General features: G+C 55.7%; 2 protein-coding genes across 2 annotated transcripts; both read left to right on the forward strand.

The window, feature by feature from the left end:
* The first annotated feature begins 789 nt into the window (after positions 1-789).
* On the forward strand, positions 790-7,507 carry LRRC23 (leucine rich repeat containing 23). The gene is made up of 7 exons (XM_061124076.1): positions 790-921; positions 1,005-1,114; positions 1,561-1,814; positions 2,630-2,760; positions 4,321-4,457; positions 6,415-6,712; positions 7,229-7,507. The coding sequence occupies exons 1-6, from the start codon at positions 799-801 to the stop codon at positions 6,686-6,688; spliced, it is 1,029 nt and encodes a 342-aa protein (XP_060980059.1). The 5' UTR covers positions 790-798; the 3' UTR covers positions 6,689-6,712; positions 7,229-7,507.
* A 413-nt stretch (positions 7,508-7,920) lies between these two features.
* Positions 7,921-16,171, forward strand: ENO2 (enolase 2). Its single transcript, XM_061124077.1, has 12 exons — positions 7,921-8,030; positions 9,152-9,251; positions 9,768-9,863; positions 9,995-10,053; positions 10,348-10,417; positions 10,853-10,986; positions 11,210-11,432; positions 12,302-12,499; positions 14,099-14,300; positions 14,562-14,670; positions 14,828-14,886; positions 15,178-16,171. Exons 2-12 carry the CDS (start codon positions 9,167-9,169, stop codon positions 15,245-15,247), a joined length of 1,305 nt encoding a protein of 434 aa, XP_060980060.1. The 5' UTR covers positions 7,921-8,030; positions 9,152-9,166; the 3' UTR covers positions 15,248-16,171.
* Positions 16,172-18,421: the final 2,250 nt, after the last annotated feature.

Below are 18,421 nucleotides of genomic sequence, written 5' to 3' on the forward strand. Positions count from 1 at the left end.
GGTTCCTAGGACTGGAAACCTGGGCTTGTCACCAGGCAACTACTGGCCTACTGGCTTCGCGGCGGATTTTCAGTTCGGTTATTCGCAGCTCCTCTCAACGGCTGCCAGCTGGGGGAGCCTAGTGCCCGGTACCCCGTTGCCATAACAGCAGTATACAACGCCTCCTTCTCCCTTGCCCTCTACAAGACAGCCCTTCTCTCTCGGGGTCAGACCTCTCCACGACAGCTTCTGGTTGAGCAGAACCAGGGTCTGTGTCCCTTCTGCCAAAGAGGATTGAGTGGGAGGGTTGGAGCCTGCGTTACCCGCTGGTGTCCAGGAGGGGACAGGGAAACGTGGGATGGGAGAATTAGAAGAAAGGACTGGAGCAGGGGTCAGGGATGGAAAGGGAGGGGAGGTGTCTGTAGGGGATTCTGGAGAAGAACTTCCAGGTGGTTTCAGGCAGAAGTGGGAACAACTGGCGAAAGGGGAGCCCAGGAAGCTGGACAACTAGCTGCTGGAGGAGTTGGAGCCACTGAGAAGGGCTGAGAAGGGCAGAAAAGGTCGTGGGGGTCTGGGAAAGCATCCAAGGGGAAGGGATCCTTGGTGGGAAGTATTAAGTGGAGGTTGGGAGTCAAATGCGATGTTCACAGGGATGAGGTAAGAAGCATGGCTGGCAGGAGATCTGGGGGGTGATAGGGTGATGGGAGGGGTACCCATTAATGGAGGTGAGGGAGGGAGCATTGGCTAAGACTGAGATCATCTCTCTCAGAGTGGGGACCCAGCCTGCTCTGACTCCAGAGCCTTCAGCAGGGAAGACAAATGTCAGATGAAGATGACCTGGAAGACTTCGAGCCAGACCAGGATGATCTGGAAAGGGAAGATGATGAGAAGGATACGGAGGAGTGGGAGGACTACAGGAAGGAGGGAGACGAGTCTGAGGATGTGAGAACTTGGAAGCGGAGGGGTCTGGGGTTAAGGGCTGAGGTTGGGCTCGAAAGGCATCCTGAGTCCACTTCCTCCTGCAGTGGATATCCACACCCCTCACAGAGGACATGATGAAGGAAGGGCTTTCTCTGCTCTGCAAGACGGGTAATGGACTGGCACATGCTTATGTCAAGCTGGAGATTAAAGACAGGTGTGTTTATGGGGGACCAGAAGCGGGCCGAGGTGGTGGGACCTAGTCTCCTTTCTCACCCTCCATCCTGGGTGTTTTGGCTGAGTTTGGATCTCTGTCATCCTGGGCCAGCTAGGAGGGGGAAGGATAGAGTCTACTTCTCAGGACGCTGTGACCCCCTGCATCAGAGCTGGCCTGCGGCATTGGAGGCCGTAAGGGGATAGGGTTGGGCGGAGATTCCAGATGGACTCCCTTACTTGTCCTTCAGAGTGCCGGTTCTCAGCCCTTCACAGACACAAGGTCCTGCTCACTGTTGAGAACCCACCTACCTTCTCCTTCCCCTCCTGGACTCACCCATCTGTCAGTCACTCTCCGCTGTAAGCCATCTTCACGCTGCCCTCTGCTTTAGCACCTCTGACAGCCCTTGCTGGATTCTTAACCCTGACCCGGCCTCTACCACCTCCTAGGGATCTGACAGACATCCACCTGTTGCGTTCCTACATCCATCTGCGCTACGTGGATATTTCCGAAAACCACTTGACAGACTTGTCCCCACTCAATTACCTCACCCACCTGCTCTGGCTCAAGGCCGATGGCAACCAGCTGCGGAGTGCCCGTCTGAATGAACTGCCCTACCTGCAAATCGCCAGCTTTGCCTACAACCAGATCACCGACACGGAGGGCATCTCTCATCCTCGTCTGGCCAGCCTGGATCTCAAAGGTGGGGCCTTAGGATGGGCCTTGCACAATTCCTTCCTCACCTGGGGCCATTAGCAGTGGGCAGCATGGCCCTTGGCTGTGTGACACAGCAGCCTACATTCATTCACTCACTCTTTCAGACACCCGTGGCAGTTCACGATGACAGTTCTATGTGCTGGAGATGTAGGAGTGAACCAAAGAAATTCCCTATTCTTGTATAGCTTACGTTCTAGTCAGGGAAGGCAGGCAATCATCAATGATCACAATATTTAATTTTATTTATTTTTTGGCTGCGCCATGCAGCATTCAGGATCACAGTTCCCCAAGTAGGGATCGAACCACTGCCCCTGAGTAGAAGTGTGGAGTCTTAACCACTGAACCACCAGGGAAGTCCCAACGATCACAAAAAATAAGTAAATTTTTATAAAGCATGTTAAAAGGAGATAAGCGCTAAAAAAAGAACAAAAAAAAAAAAAAAGAAAAGTACAATGAAAAAATAGATCGGGGTAAAGGAAATGGGTGGAAGGAGGTGGTGATTTCAAACAGGTTGGCTAGGACAAATGTCATTGGGAAGTTAACCCTGAGTGAAGACTTGAAGGAGGAGAGGGAGTTAGCTGCATGGATTGTGGGGCACCCCTCATTCATGCCTCAAAGACTTAGGTGGGCACATCCCTTGCGCCCTTGGACTACCAGACCATCGCCCCAAGGCCCCGCGGGTGTTACATCTGGAGCTGGCCCTCCTGGTATCCACCTGGCATTAGAGAGGATGATGCAGAGGCTCTATTGCTGAACACTCGGGGTGGCCCTCTGAACCCTTAACACCCTCCTTCTCCTCAGGGAACCGCATCCACATGGTGACAGGTTTGGATCCCCAAAAACTGATCAGCCTGCACACGCTGGAGCTTCGGGGGAACCAGCTGAACAGCACCCTGGGAATCAACCTCCCTAAGCTGAAGAACCTCTTCTTGGTAGCGCCCTGGGTCACAGGGTGGTGGGCGCTGAAAAGGGGGCACTGTCCTGGGGGCCAGGATGCCAGCTTCTAGTAGACGGTGGTTTAGTCGCCAAGTTGTGTCTGACTCTTGCAATCCTATGGACAGAGGAATCCCCCAGGCTTCTCTGTCCATGGGATTTTCCAGGTAAGAATATTGGAGTGGGTTGCCATATCCTCCTCCAGGGGATATATCCTCCTTCCCGACCCAGGGATCAAACCCTCTTTTGCACTGCAGGTGGATTCTTTACCACTGAGTCACCAGGGAAGCCTGGCTTCTAGTGGACTCACCTACTAACTTCATCATCCTTATGATAATTGGCATTATTTCCAAACACTGAGCATTTGCTTGGTGCTCAATGCTGTGAGGATGCAAAATCCAAATAGACAACGTGTTTACCAACTAACAGGGCTAATAATTCACAGCGTGTGGATGATATAGAGACAGTTTGCTTTGATATAGGTTGGGACACCATGTGCATAACTGAGGTACAGACATCAGGCTAAGGAGGCCACGTAGGTGTCTAGTCTTTTTTTTTTTTTTTTTTGGTGTCTAGTCTTTTAATTTTTTTTTTTTTTTTTGGCTGGGCCATGCGGCATGTGGGATCTTAGTTCCCCAAACTGGGCTTGAACCCATGTTCCCTGCACTGGAAGTCTTAACCATTGGACCACCAGGGTAGGTCCTGTGTCTAGTCTTTTAGGCCCCTGAGATTCTTCATTCCAAGATGCTGCTGAGGCCATGTCTCCTTGGTGGAGCAGTGAGGCTCTTGGGCTGGGGGGTAGTGGGGGTGGGTTGAAGCATCTCCTTCATCAGAGGTGGCTGTGGTGGGCTGGATAGTAGGGTTTACTGCTAATCTTTGTCTTGGTTGAAAGCTTCTCCTGGATTCTTTATTATCTACATGGATCTCTACTCACCTCCGCTCCCCTTTTGCACCCTCTCTACCTCTTAGATTTGCTCTTTTGCAAATCTAAGTAAAGAATCTGCCTGCAATGTGGGAAACCTGGGTCTGATCCCTGGGTGGGGAAGATACCCTGAAGAAGGGCATGGCAACCTACTCCAGTATTCTTGCCTGGAGAATCCCCATGGACAGAGGAGCCAGGCAGGCTACAGTTCATGGGGTCTCAAAGAGTCAGACACAACTGAGTGACTAGCACACACATACACATACATATATATAATTCATTATTGGCTGTGCTGGGTCTTCATTGCTTTACTCCAGTTGCGGCGAGCAGGGGCTACTTTCTAGTTGTGGTGCAAGGGCTTCTCACTGTGGTGGCTTCTCGTCGTGGAGCATAGGCTCTAGGGTGCCTGGGCTCAGTCGTGGGTCCCAGGCTCTAGAGCACAGACTCAGTAGCTGTGGCAGGTGAGCTTAGTTGCTCTGCGGCATGTGGGGTCTTCCCTGATCTATGTCTCCTGCACTGGCAGGCAGATTCTTTACCACTGAGCTACCAGGGAAGCCCTGCCACATCTCTTCCTGATTTCTCTTCCTTCTCCCCCCTGACCCCCTTTCCCCATCTATCTACTGTATCCCGGGTCTAGGCCCAGAACATGTTGAAGAAGGTGGAAGGCTTGGAGAACCTAAGCAATCTCACTACCTTGCATCTTCGAGACAACCAGATTGAGACTCTGAGTGGTTTCTCCAAGGAAATGAAATCATTGCAGTACCTCAACCTAAGGTATGCATCCCTCCAGGCCCACCTCGCCCCTACCCCTGACCAGGAGCCACCTTGGACCCTGTGTTCCTCTTTGGTCCCAGTCCCCCAGTTCCAGCCCACTCACAGATTCTCCCCTCATCCTCCGTCCTCACCCCTCCTTTCCTGACTGTCTTCTGCATCAGTCCTAATTGCATGCAGCACTGGAACCTTTGTAGCCCGCGAGACTCCTGAATGCTATTCATTCCACTCACATACTGAGAACATGCTATGTGCCAGGCCTTGTGCTGTGCTGGGAACCATCTGAAGGAATCAGAGATGGTTCCTGTTCTCAAGGGACTCACAGTCTGGCTCCATCCCATATAAATTTCCACTGCTCTTCTCCATCTCCTGGGCCCCAATTCCCCTTCCGATTTCCAGCCTCCCTTCTCCTGAGTCTCCTCTGTAAGGGATGGCCCCATACTGATTTCAAACACAAGGTGTGCTCAGATGCGAGGCAAGGGGAGTCATTAGAAGAAAATCTCTAGATGGAAAGGCACTAAGGATCACGCGAGACTTTCCTGCAGCAGCTCCTGTCTGATGGGGGATTCTATGTGTGTATCTTTAAGCAAAGATGTAAGGAAATTGCCTGCTTAGTCACCAAGGCCAAATCCTCTTCGAGGACAGCAATGGAAAGAGAGTCTCCGAGTAAGGAGTGGTGGTTGTACCTTGAAGCCCAGAGTCCTGCCCTCACTCTTGGATTTAGCTCTGCCACCTTGGTCTGGTACAGTGGAGGGTGTATTGTTTTCCTGTCAATGGTATGCGTGCTAAGTTGGTTCAGCTGAGACCCCATGGACTATAGTTTGCTAGGCTCCTCTGTCCATGGGATTTCCCAGGCAAGAATACTGAAGTGGGTTGCCATTTCCTTCTCTAGTTAATGGTATAGATAGGGATAATAGACCTTCCTCAGTGGATATTAACCAGGGGTGTTTGGAAGTAAGTGTAGGAGGGAGGGTTTGTCTCAGTGACTGGGAGGTGCCTCTGGGGCCAGAGACCTGAAAACAAGGACAGTCCAGCATGCAGTGCATGTTGCACTCCCCACGAGAAACACCGTGCGTGGTTCAGCCCCTCCCTTGAGATAGGGCTGAAACATTCGAGCCTGATTTCACAAAGCTGTGAGCCAAGAGCATGAAAATAAACACAGAGGACCATACAATGGGGGCTTCCCCAGTGGCTCAGTGGTAAAGAATCTGCACAGGTTCGATACCTGGGTCGGGAAGATCCCCTGGAGAAGGGCACTGCAATCCACTCCAGTATTCGTGCCTGGGAAATCCCATGGATAGAGGAGACTGGTGGGCTACAGTTCATGGGGTCGCAAAGAGTCGGACACAATTGAGTGACTAACACACACTTGAGTTTCCTATAAAATGAAGCTGAGGTTAGGACCTACCCCTCAGGGTGATCGTGAAAATGTCTGTAGCTGAAACAGGGATGGCGGACCACTGAGGGTGAATAGCTGAAGCAACTGAGCAACGCATGCATGCACAGTACCAGGAGGCACTTTGTGGGGAGCTTACTCTTTGGGCTTCTTCCTGAGGGAGTACCCAGATAGCACCGTCTCCATGAGCTTAGAGTCCAGTTCCGTCTCTGCTGGCTCTGGTCCCACCGTCTAATCTCTCTGGTTAGACAGAAGCCTGTCCTTGTAAGGGAGATTCCTCCCTTGTCCCCAGCTACAAAACAGGGTTGAGACCTAGCTTTGCTGTTCCAGGAGACACACGACACGTTACAGAATAGACCATGGCCCTGAGGGTTCCCCAGGGTGGAACAGATTGGAGCAGGGTTGCCCAGCACTTCTGTCTGCAGCAAATCCAGCCAGTCCATGTAGGCTATGTTTCTAGAGGAACCGGAGTCCCGTGGGAGATTCCCCCGCGAGGCCCCAGGCCTGGCAGCTGGCCTCTGACGCCCGCGTTCCCTGGTGAACCCCTCCTGCCCGCACCGGCAGGGGCAACATGGTGGCCGACCTGGGGGAGCTCGCCAAGCTGCGCGACCTGCCCAGGCTGCGAGCCTTGGTGCTGCTGGACAACCCGTGCACCGATGAGAACGACTACCGCCAGGAGGCCCTGGTGCAGATTGCTCATCTGGAGCGCCTGGACAAGGACTTCTATGAGGAGGAGGAGCGGGCTGAGGCTGAGGAGATCCGGCAGAGGATGAGGGAGGAGCAGGAGCAGGAGCCTGAAGCGGAACCTGAGTCGGAACTGGACCAGTCGTCCACCTAGCAGTTCCCCTGGCCTCCAAAGACAGTAAGGAAGGGGGCGGGGAGGCAGGAAGACTGGCTGAGGAGCTGCTGTAGGGAGGAGGTGGGTGAGGAAGTCAGGGGCAAGGAGAAGACTTGGGGGCACCTGGGTTAGGAGTCACAGGTGTCTCACGGGGAGGAGAAAGAACCAGAAGGGCCTGCGAGGAGCTGAGAGGCAGAGGTGATATATCAGAAAGCCCGAGGGGTAAGCCCCGAGAATGGTGTGGCAGGCAGAGATGAGGGTGTGGCTGGGCAACCAGACCTGATGGAAAGGCTGGGTCAGGGGCTTTGGTGGGGTGGAGGCAGCGCCTGAGGACTGGGCCTAGGTAAGAAGGCGGGAGAGGAAAATCCTGCACTAAAGAGCCGAGGCTAAAAATGCCAGGACAGGGGCAGAAGGAGGGCAGAATGAGGCGGAAAGAGACAGAGGCTGTGAGCCCAGGGAAGGGTGGCAGGTGGCACTTCAGTGGGGCAGAGGAGGGGGGTGCGGGTGGCCAGAGGCTCGGCTTCTACCTTCTTCCTCCAGGCGATCAGGGGGATGCTGGCCCCCAAAACTGAGAAGACCCCAGTCAGGGGGTGCCCCGCACTTATACCCCGCCCTCATCCGGAGACAGAAGATGCCCACTCTTGTCCCAGACCTGGGAATTCATCACAGCGTGCCGCCCAGGCTACTCACAGGCATCTGGGCAGTGATGACTAGGCGGCAAGCAGCCCCCAGGGCAGGTCTGGAGGGAGCCAGGCCTGGATGGGCCCCAGGTGCTGCGTGAGGCATCTGCGGAGGAGCTGTGGAGGCGGTAGCCTGGGTGTGAGGAACAGTTCGCCTTTCCAATAAAGAGACATTGGAAAAAAAAAAAGAGAGACATTGGGATACTTTGGTGTCTGATTCGGTTTGTGAGACCCTTGAGTCCTTCGTGGGCTTTCCTGGCTGATCACTGGCTTGAGACTGACTGTTACTTTCCAGGAGGGTCTGGGTGTGGGTCTGAGCGCGCGTGGGCGGTGGGGGGCCAGGTCCTGGGTGGTCCCCAGCCCCTCCCACGTTGCTCTCCTCCAGCCCTCCCCGCCCCATCCCATCGGCCCCCCATGCGTGCTCCTGCGTGCGCCTCCGCCGGCGGCTCCTGACTCATCGGGGGCTCCGGGTCACATGCGCCCTCCCGGCCCTATCGGCGCCTCCCCCCGCCCGCCCGCCGCCCGCCCGCCGCCCGCCCGCCGCCTGCCGCCCGCCGCCCGGGAGCAGCAGCCGCCGCCGCCACTCCCGCTCTCTCTGCGCCGCTGCCACCACCACTGCCAGCCCCGCCGCCACCGCCACCGGCTGGGTCCGCAGCCCCGAGGTGAAGCCCCTCCGGCCCCCTCCCCTCGCCGCTGCGCCCCCGCTTTCCCTCCCCGGGCCTCGCGCATCCCTCGCCCCGCCGCTCTGCGCACCTGCTCCACCACCCGCGCCTCCCCGGCACCTCCCTTCTCGGCCTCCCCGGGCCGCTCCTCTAGGTCTGAGGCCGTCGCCCCGTCGTCATTCGGGCGCCAGGCCTCTCCGCACCTGCGTGTGTCTGACTGCGCCTTTCTCTACCCTTGCGGGCCCCCTCCCTGTATCCCTCTGCCCCTCTGGTTCCGTCGAAGATAAGCGTTCGGGGTCTCCCGGGACTGTGCGTTTCTACCCTGGCACGTCGGAGACGTGCATCGGGGAGATGTCTTCCCTCACCCTTTCTCAGCATCCCCAGACTTCCTCGAGACCCCCGTGGCCCCTCCTCCCCTGCATCGCCCTCTCCCGTTACCGCACGGGGAGGGGTGCTTGGAGCGGAGAGTCTGTCCAGGGCCCGAGGGAGGACCGGCCCAGCTTTGCCCCTCCCCACCGTCTCCCCTCCTTCTCCCTGCCCATGGCAACCCCGGAGACGGAGGACCCTCGCTCCGGACTCGTCTCCATCTCTCGGGAAGAGGCGGGACACACATTTGGAGGGAGATTGGGACCTCGGAGTGGTGGGAGGGATGTTAGCTTGGGTGGGATGGGGGCTCTGGAGGAGAGGCCCCCCTCCGCTGCCCAGACGCCCCGTGCTCTTCTTGACGCCAAAGGAGAAGTGCAAGCCTGGCGGCCGTACCACCCCGAGGAGAGCTGGGGGCACCCCTCCAGCCGGCGGCCGAACTGCTGAGGGGGCGAGGGAGTCACTGCCGCGCCCCTCCTCTCCTCCCTGCGGTGTCCTCCTGTCTCGTCGTTTGATCGTACCCCGCCCCCCACTGCAGTGACCTCCCCTTCCTCACTGCATTGACCTTCTCCTCTCCCTACGGGCGGGGGGATCCCTTCTACGGCCGGCGACTGCACCCAGCTCCTCCCAACCCCCCACTCACTGCAGTAACCTCTTTCCTGTCGCTCCCAGCCTCCCAGCCTCTGGCCCCTCCCACTGATCTCAGGCTCCACCCCTCTAAGCCTCTTATCTTTCTCCTTCCTTCCCTGCCACCCAAGGAGATCCTAGGCATCATGTCCATAGAGAAAATTTGGGCCCGGGAGATCCTGGACTCCCGTGGGAATCCCACGGTGGAGGTGGATCTCCACACTGCCAAAGGTAATGGGCACCTTCCCTCCCAGGTCTTTTCCCGGCTGGGTGTACCTACCGGCCTGGAATGGGAGGATTCCCAGTGGGGGTGCCCTGCTGGGCCAGGCTCAGGAGCCTGCAGTCAGGGAGTAGACCTTCCTTGTCCAGGGGTGCCGTGATAGGCCAGTCTCTGTGTGCTAGTTTAGTGTGTGTGCTCTGTGTGTGCGCACTGTGTGTGTGTGTGCACCGTGTGTGTGTACTGTGTGTGTGCACAGTGTGTATGTGCTCTCTGTGTGTGCACTGTGTGTGCTGCCTGCAAAGCTCCATTTCTCTGGTATCCTCCTTGTGTGTGTGGGACCTCAACTGGGTGGATGAGGAGGCCACCGCTTGTGTATCTGCTGCCGTGTGTGTGTGTGTGTGTGTGTGTGTGAAGCAGTGTGGGGAGCAAGCTGGATGTGCCACAGGAGTGCAGAGCTGCAAGGCTGAAGGAATCCCGGGTCCCTGTGCTATCCTCTCCATTCTCTTTCCACGGCCTTCCCCTCCCAGGTCTTTTCCGGGCTGCGGTGCCCAGTGGAGCTTCCACCGGTATCTACGAGGCCCTGGAGCTAAGGGATGGGGACAAACAGCGTTACTTGGGCAAAGGTGAGGCCCTTTGTCTTTTTCGGGTTCCCTGTCCCTCCACTGGGGGGAGGGACATGCCCATCCCCAGCCCTCTTCCTGCATGCCTTCCCCTACCTGGTCCCTCCTGGCCTGACCTCTCCGCCTCTCCCCAGGTGTCCTGAAGGCGGTGGAACACATCAACACCACCATTGCCCCGGCCCTCATCAGCTCAGTGAGGCCTGCTCTTTGCTGGGGGTGGGGACAGGGTCCTGGAGGGAGCCCTGGATTAGGGGAGGGGGAAGAAGAGGGAGAAAGGGCCACCTCTGGGGAGTCATGGTTACTGAGGGAAGGGGGCCCCATTGTCGTGGGGGCTGAGTCCCCTAATCCAGACAGGCCGCTAGCAGAGGAACCTGGGGGAACCCTGGTGGACGTGAGCCTGTGTGTGGATGGGGGAGGGGTGCCTGTCTTAGGTGTCTTAAGGTCCAGCCTCCATCCCGGCTCCCGGTGATGGGGCCTCTGCTCTCAGGGTGTGTCTGTGGTGGAGCAAGAGAAGCTGGACAACCTGATGTTGGACTTGGATGGGACTGAGAACAAGTGTAAGCAGGGGCTGGGAGACAGTGGGCGTGGGGGGGGCCGGGGAGGGGGCACGTGGAACAGACTGAGAAATGAAGGAAGGAAGGACAGCTGAGGACTAGCCCTTCTTGTAGCCTCCTCCAGTGGGAGGGAGTGACATGAGACAGAAGGGAGAACTCTGCAGCATAAGGAGGGGGGAGTTGGTGGCAGAGAGTCTGTGGTCTCAGGGATGTTTGCAAGAAGTGAAGCTCACTGCCCTTTCTGATCACACCCCGCCCCCTGCTATTTGCAGGATAGGATGGATGAAGTATTGCTGGATTGGGGGGGTCACATGTGTAAAGTGCTTAGGTGACATCGTTAGCCTTCAATAAATGCTAGCTATTAAAAAAAAAAAATAGGTGAGGGCTGGAAGGGGAAGAGGACATGTTTGATCAGTGCCTTCCTCTATAATCTCTCAGCCAAGTTTGGGGCCAATGCCATCCTGGGTGTGTCCCTGGCCGTGTGTAAGGCAGGGGCTGCCGAGCAGGAACTGCCCCTTTACCGACACATTGCCCAGCTGGCCGGGAACTCAGACCTCATCCTGCCTGTGCCGGTGAGCACCATGCCTCTTCCAGGGGTGGGTGGGGAGGAAGCATGAAGCCTTGGGAGGACTGATGGGAGGAGAGTGATTGGGGCAGCTCTAGGGAGAGGACAGGGGCCATGGGATGGAGGGTTCTGAGTCCGGAAGCTGGGGGAAGTTTGGGCTCTTGGTTGGCACTCCTGGGGGTGGAGAGGGAAGAGCTCTGTGACTTTTTCTGTCCTCCCGTGGCTCCCAGGCCTTCAATGTGATCAACGGTGGCTCTCACGCTGGGAACAAGCTGGCCATGCAGGAGTTCATGATCCTCCCGGTGGGGGCTGAGAGCTTCCGGGATGCCATGCGACTTGGGGCGGAGGTCTACCACACACTCAAGGGCGTCATCAAGGACAAATACGGCAAGGATGCCACCAACGTGGGGGATGAAGGTGGCTTTGCCCCCAACATCCTGGAGAACAGTGAGGGTGAGACCAAGACCCTACTTCCAGCTTGGTCTTGCTCCATTCCGGGACATCAGGAAGGGCCACATGCTTCACTAGGTCCTCAGGAGGCTGCGTGAGTGTCCTTGAGCTACAAGGTCCCAGTCCTCGGAGTGGGTACCAGAGGGCCTCACAAATTCATGTGCAGGCCTAAGAGGACCACCTTTACCTGCCCAGCCAGATGTGTCAGTATCTGCAAGTTCCCACGGAGCCCTAAAGGATTTTGGGAGGTGGTCCACGTGACCCGTGGGATCCATTCTCACCATGGATTCTAGTTTGATGAGATACCCTGAATCTCCAAATAGATTTAGATACTCCAAATCTATCCCATCTCCACCCCAACCTCTTAGGTCTCTAGGATCCCTAATTTTTTTCCCTGCCCTGGCAGAAACCTTAGCGTGAAGAGAAACTATACAGGCAGGTAGTGGCTGAGAGTTAACTTTTCGGGGCCAAATTGCCTGGATGTGAACTTTGACTTGAAGAGTTACTGGCTGGTGATCTTGCTCACTGAACAGTCTCTGTGCTTGTCTTTCATATCTGTAAAACAAGAATAACAACAGTGTCTACCTCTTAGCATTATTGTGAGGATTAAGTTAGATCATAGGTGTAAAGTGCTGAGGTGACATAGTTAGCCCTCAATAAATGAAAACAACAAACTGTTATTAACAGAATTCCATTCCCCTGCCTTCCTCGAAGGTGGCCTGCTCATCGCAGTCCTGGGAATAACCCCAAAACAACCTTAGGCAGAACTCTCCCCAGCAACAGCCCTCCACCTCTGCTCTGAATTACTTTCTTCCTCTCATTCCTCCTTGGCCACCCTTCCTGCTGATGACCTCGTTGTATTCCATCCCCAGCCTTGGAACTGGTGAAGGAAGCCATTGACAAGGCTGGCTACACAGAGAAGATCGTCATTGGCATGGATGTTGCTGCCTCGGAGTTTTACCGCGATGGCAAATATGACTTGGATTTCAAGTCTCCCGCTGATCCTTCCCGATACATCACCGGGGACCAGCTGGGGGCCCTCTACCAGGACTTTGTCAGGGACTATCCTGGTGAGAGCAAGGGCTGTGGCCGGGGGAGGGCAGGGGGCAGGCAGGGGTGTCTTGGGGGCAACTCTGGACCTGGTGAATGCTGACCCAGATGCTAGGTAGAGATGTCCTGAGAAGCGCCTGAGAACCAGGGATGGGGTGAAGGGGTCTCCTGCAGAGGCTGGGCTTTGGGTGTCCTGTGAATGGGCAGGAAGCCGTGATGAATCTGTTCCAACTGCTTTGGATCCTGATTAAAGTCACCATCTCTGAAGCTGCTGGGGTCATGGGGCTGGTTTGGAAGGACCGGGGCACAGTAAGGCTTCCCTGGTGGCTCAGTCGGTAAAGAATCTGCCTGCAATGTGGGAGACCTGGGTCCGATCCCTGGATTGGGAAGATCCCCTGGAGGAGAACGTGGCCACCCACCCCAGTATTCTTGCGTGGAGAATTCCAGGGACAGAGGAACCTGGGGGGCTGCAGTCCTTGGGGTCACAAAGAGTCGGATTCGACTGAGCAACTAAACACAGCACAGCAGAGGCGCGGTGAGAGGGTAAGACTGGAAGGATCGCAGTTCAGGGTGTTCAGTTGATAAACCGGATGCTGGGGAATTCCCTGGTGGTCCAGTGGTTAGGGCTCTGTGCTTTCACTACCTAGGGCACGGGTTCAACCCCTGGTTCAGGAACTAAGATCCCACAAGTCACCAGCTCAGCAAAAAAAAAAGAAAGAAAGAAAACAAAACTGATGCTGAACGGGGCTGGGCTGTTGTATGGGTGAGGAGGAGCTGAAGTACCTTTCCCAGGCCTCCCAGTGACTCTTATCCCTGGAATGGAAGCAGTTGGTTTCCATTTCCTGAGACACAGCAAGAGAAAATAGGCATAAACTGCAGAATGAAAGGTTTCCAGTAGCCATGAGGAGGGTTTCCTGGTAGAAAATAGGAAAATGCAAAGAAACGTTGTGAGAAAGTTTCTGAACCCTTGTTTTCTTTGAAAGGTTTTGTGAAAAAATCAAGATAAGAATGAGTCAGGGGGAACTTCCCTAGTGATCCAGTGGCTAAGACGAGGTGTTCCCAATGCACGGGGCCCAACCAAGACCTAGCGCAGCCAAATAAATAAAAAATAAATGTAAATGAAATATTAAGGGGTGGGATGGGGAGGAAGGTGGGAGAGAAGGTTCAAGAGGGAGGGGACGTAGGTATACCTATGGCTGATTCATGTTGATGTTTGGCAGAAACCAATACAATATTATAGAGCAGTGTGTACTAGTCCTTCAGTTGTGTCGAACTCTGTGACCCCATGAACTGCAGCCCGCCAGGCTCCTCTGTCCATGTAATTCTCCAGCAAGAATACTGGAGTGGGTGCCATTTCCTTCTCCAGGGGATCTTCCTGACCCAGGGATGGAGCCTGGGTCTTCTGCATTGCAGGCAGATTCTTCATTGTTTGAGCTATCCTTCAATTAAAAATAAATAAATTTAATTATAAAAATATGAAATAAAAAGAATGGGTCAGGGGAGGCTTATTTCAGAGGGGAGGAGGCTGAATTGGCCAGGGAATCTGATCTGTCCATGCAAGGACTCTTAAGCGGGGCGTTCTCGCCTGATGCAGAGCCCCCTCACCGTTCTCCCAACAGTGGTCTCCATTGAGGACCCCTTTGACCAGGATGATTGGGCCGCCTGGTCCAAGTTCACAGCCAACGTGGGGATCCAGATTGTGGGTGATGACCTGACAGTGACCAACCCCAAGCGAATCGAGCGGGCGGTGGAGGAGAAGGCCTGCAACTGTCTGCTGCTGAAGGTCAACCAGATCGGTTCGGTCACTGAAGCCATCCAAGCGTGAGTGCCTCTGGGCCCTCCCCCACTCAAGCCATTTCTGCAGGACGCCTCCTGCCAGTGCCCCAGCCCAGCCTTGCCCACAAGTGCAGAAGGAGGCAGGGAGCCCCGAGTCACCTTCATGGCTCTCCTGGTTCTCCTCCCTCCATGCCCCCCGATTCTCTTTCCCCCTCCTGGACAGCTTCCCTCCAGGTGTTTCTTGATCAATGTCAGGGCTGGGGAGAGCGTGTGGGCTGGGCTTCACTGCTGCTGCACCAAATGCAGGTGCAAGCTGGCCCAGGAGAATGGCTGGGGGGTCATGGTGAGTCACCGCTCCGGAGAGACTGAGGACACGTTCATCGCTGACCTGGTGGTGGGGCTGTGCACAGGCCAGGTGAGCCCAGGGAGCCCGTTGTGCAATTGGGGTGTTCTAGGCTCAGGTCGCTCTCCTTCCAGGTGTTTGTGGGCATCATGGCAATTTCGAGGGAGTGTAAGTTCTTCATGGGGTGAAAGGGTGGCCACTGAGCTGTTTGTCTTTTGGGATATTTCAGATCAAGACTGGCGCCCCGTGCCGTTCTGAGCGTCTGGCTAAGTACAACCAGCTCATGAGGTAAGGGAGCCCAGGGAATGGAAACCCAGGGCTCCAAGGATTACAAGCTATGTTTGTCCACCGTTTTGTCTCCAGTGCCCAGGGCCTGGAGGACAGTAGATATCCAGAAAGTATTTAGTTTTGAATGATGGCCTGATTGATGACCCATGGAAAGCCAGGGAATGCCCTCACTCAGGCCAGGCCCCAGGAGCACGTGGTGCAAGGGGCTTGGAGGATGTAGTGGGGGAACTCCTGGGAAGAGAAGCAGGGTCCTTCTGCTTGGCTGTTTCCTTTCTGACTCGTCTCTCTCAGAATCGAAGAAGAACTAGGGGACGAAGCTCGCTTCGCAGGACATAACTTCCGCAACCCCAGTGTGCTGTGAGTTCCTCCCTGCCTGGAGACCTGGAACCCCCTCACTCCGTCCTCTTCCTGGATCCTCTTCTTTCCGGTCCTGCTCGAAATTTCCACCCTGACACCGGCTCACCCTCCGCGCTGCGCCTTGGCTGGTCTAGCCTTGCTGTCTCTGCGCTCCCACCCTCTGGGTTCCGCGCTCTCCGCTCCTCCCTCCTTCCTCTTCTCTGTCCTTGAAAACTGGCCATGGACTGAGGACCGTAAGGGCATCCGCAGAAGACCCATTGGGGTCCGTGTGGAGCGTCTGGGTTGGTTGTAGAGGTGTGTAGAGGGGCCGTGTGTCGTGTGTGCTTTGCGCTGAGTCCAAGTGTTTCCAGGCTGCATATGAAGCAGGAACTGGGCAGTGCTGAGTGTGAGTACTGGGGAGGGCTGGCTGCCTGCTCAGGCCTGGTCTAAGGCTTCACTGTATTATTTATTCATTTATTTATTTTTCATTCATCTTGTTAATGAATCACTTCGCCATTACTCCAGGGCCTGAAAACTGGCCTGACTGGAGTGGGGACCATGTGTCTGTATTTCACGTGACTGTAGGTTCTGAGATGGCCTGGGGTGGGGGTCCTGCTGGAACTGGAAGGGCAGCAGAAAGGGGCCTCAGTGACGGCTCCTGGGCCAGAGGTGGGGCTGTGCGCCTGGGGACTTGTCCCCTGTCCCTCTCCCCCCAGCCCTAGCTTCCCCGTTCTTCCTCCAGCTGCACCCGTGCCATGTTTCACAGCTGCCAGCACCTCTGTGGCGCTGAAATGAACACTTCCATTAAAGTCTGAGTCACCGTGCATTCCTGTGTCTGAGGAGTCTTACTCTAGTCCACATGCGGGGAGAGAAGATGGAGCTCCTAGAAGTGGGGAAAACTGGATAGCAAAGATGACAGGTGGGCTTCCCTGGTGGTTCAGTAGTAAAGAATCCACCTGCCAATGAAGGAGACACGGGTTTGATCCTTGATCCGGGAAGATGCCACATGCCACAGAGCAACTAATCCCAGTGTACCACAACTACTGAGCCTGTGCTCGAGAACCTGGGAACCGAAACTATTGAAGCTTGCACGCCTCCCTAGAGCCTGTGCTCTGCAACAAGGGAAGCCCACACACCACAAGCAGAGAGTAGCCCCCCCAAAAGCCCGAGCAGCAATGAAGACTCAGCACAGCCAATAAAAAAAAAAAGAAAAAAAAAGCTGGGGAGGGCACAGAAAGAGGAAGCAATCCAACAAATAAGGTCAGGAGGATGGCACTGCCTACACTTCCCTGGCCAGGTGGGGAGCTTGTTGGCCTGCCTTCCCCCTCTCCCCTCCCCGGCGGGGGAGGGGGTGGGGGGGGGGAGGAATTAAGATTTTTAGCCTGGGGTCCAAGAATTCCTAAAAGTATCAAAAACATTGTGTGTGTGTGCATTTTTGGAGAATGGGATCCAAAGTGTCTGCAGATTCACCAAGGCGCTTGATCAGAGTGATGGAGCTGGGACTGGAGCTGCTCTGGTGTACAGGTCCTCTCCCAGATTGAGTCCTGGAGCTCCTGGGATGGGCCAGCACTGTCTGGGCAGCGCCCCCTGCAAGCTGCAGAGGCCTGAGGACATGTAACTTCCAGTAAACTGGAAATTCAGGACCTGTGATCAACAGGCCCCTGGCTGGGTGAGCCTGCGAGCAGGGGGCCAGTGTGTGACTGGAGACCCACTATCACACTTGGGCTCCAGCAGAGCCCCAGAACTGAGGCAGGAATGCAGGAAATACCTGGGGGTAGGGGGAGGATGAGCCCCCTCTTTCTATTTTGGTGCCTAAGTGGTGTCTGATTCAGTAACCCCATGGACTGTAGCCTGCCAGGCTCCTCTGTCTGTGGGATTTTGCAGGCAAGAATACTGGAATGGGTTGCCATGCCCTCCTCCAGGGGATCTTCCCAACCCAGGGATTGAACCCACATCTGCATTGGCAGGCAGATTTTTTTTTTTTTTTTTTTTTATCACTGAGCCACCGTCTAGGGCTTGGCTACCTGGCCCGAGTGGTGGGGAGCTGCGGCCACTAGAGGGAGCCAAGGCTCTGCAGGAGGCCGACAGCACCGGCGCCAGAGCCAGGGTGGGAGGAACCGCAAGGCTGCTCCCTCTGTGGGCCTCCTGCTCAGCTTCTACTCTGAGTTCTGGTACTGGGCCCCCTCTGCCATTCTGCCCAGCTCCAGGACTGGAAGAGGATTCCAGCTCTGTATGGGCAAGACCCGTTTCTCTGTTTTCTTTCCCGTATCGCTGACAACTTAGCCCTTTTCAGTCAAAGGGCGAGCTTTCTCGCCCCAACCTCTGTGCCTCTTCATTCCAGCGCGGGCATCTCAGCTTTCCCTGCTCCTGTGTCCCCTGGCGCCCCTTTTTGTTTCCTTTGGGGCACCCCGCGCTTTACTCTGGGGTCCATTATATGCACCTTTCTTCAGTAACTCCTAGGCTGACTCCTGGCCGGAGCCATGTTTCCCAACCTCTGCCCTCTTTCCTCGATGGGTCACTTTGTCATGCACCCCCGCAAAAGAAGAACCCTCAGGTACTGGGGTGGATTGAGTTACATCTACCCCTCCCTGGGCCTCCCAGGCCCCTCTCTCCACTTTTCTTCTTATGTGCCGTTGCCTGGAAACGGGTGGGTTGTGGGGAGCTGGGGTGACCAATGATGGTGGGGTGTGTGTGATGCTCCCTGAAGCTGAACTGAATCCCGTCCTCAGGTTGGGGAGGATCTGGAGGGGAGAGGCCCTGGCTTTTCTTTTCACTCTTCTTTTAGGCTCAGATATATCACCATCCAGGTCAGTGGTAAAGAATCTGCCTGCAATGCAGGAGACATGGGTTCCATCCCTGGGTTGGGAATATCCCCTGGAGAAGGAAATGGCAACCCACTCCAGTATTCTTGCCTGGAGAATCCCACAGACAGACGAACCTGGAGGGCTACAGTCCATGGTGTCGCAGAGTCAGATACGACTTAGGGACGCAACAACAACATGTCACCATCCTAGCCGAGCCCTTAGTGGTTAAAAAAGGAGGCAGAAGGGCTTAGCCTGGAAGGGAGTTGGGAAGAGCCTGGGCCAGGGCCCAGTGGGGGACTGAGCTGGGCAGTGCAGAGAGAGAGGAAATGCAATGGGGAGGGGGGACCTCAGGGAGAGGAGGAGTCTTGGAGCAAAGTTGGGGGTGGGGAGAAGGA

The sequence above is a fragment of the Dama dama genome, chromosome 22, assembly GCF_033118175.1.
Source record: "Dama dama isolate Ldn47 chromosome 22, ASM3311817v1, whole genome shotgun sequence".
NCBI classification, from domain to species: Eukaryota; Metazoa; Chordata; class Mammalia; order Artiodactyla; family Cervidae; genus Dama; species Dama dama.

Coding starts and splice junctions, on each gene's coding strand:
- LRRC23 (XM_061124076.1), top strand. CDS start 799: ATGTCAGATGAAGATGACCTGGAAGACTTCGAGCCAGACCAGGATGAT. Junction 922..1,004: donor AGGGAGACGAGTCTGAGGAT/GTGAGAACTTGG, acceptor TTCCTCCTGCAG/TGGATATCCACACCCCTCAC. Junction 1,115..1,560: donor AAGCTGGAGATTAAAGACAG/GTGTGTTTATGG, acceptor ACCACCTCCTAG/GGATCTGACAGACATCCACC.
- ENO2 (XM_061124077.1), top strand. CDS start 9,167: ATGTCCATAGAGAAAATTTGGGCCCGGGAGATCCTGGACTCCCGTGGG. Junction 9,252..9,767: donor GGATCTCCACACTGCCAAAG/GTAATGGGCACC, acceptor TTCCCCTCCCAG/GTCTTTTCCGGGCTGCGGTG. Junction 14,671..14,827: donor TGGGGCTGTGCACAGGCCAG/GTGAGCCCAGGG, acceptor GGGATATTTCAG/ATCAAGACTGGCGCCCCGTG.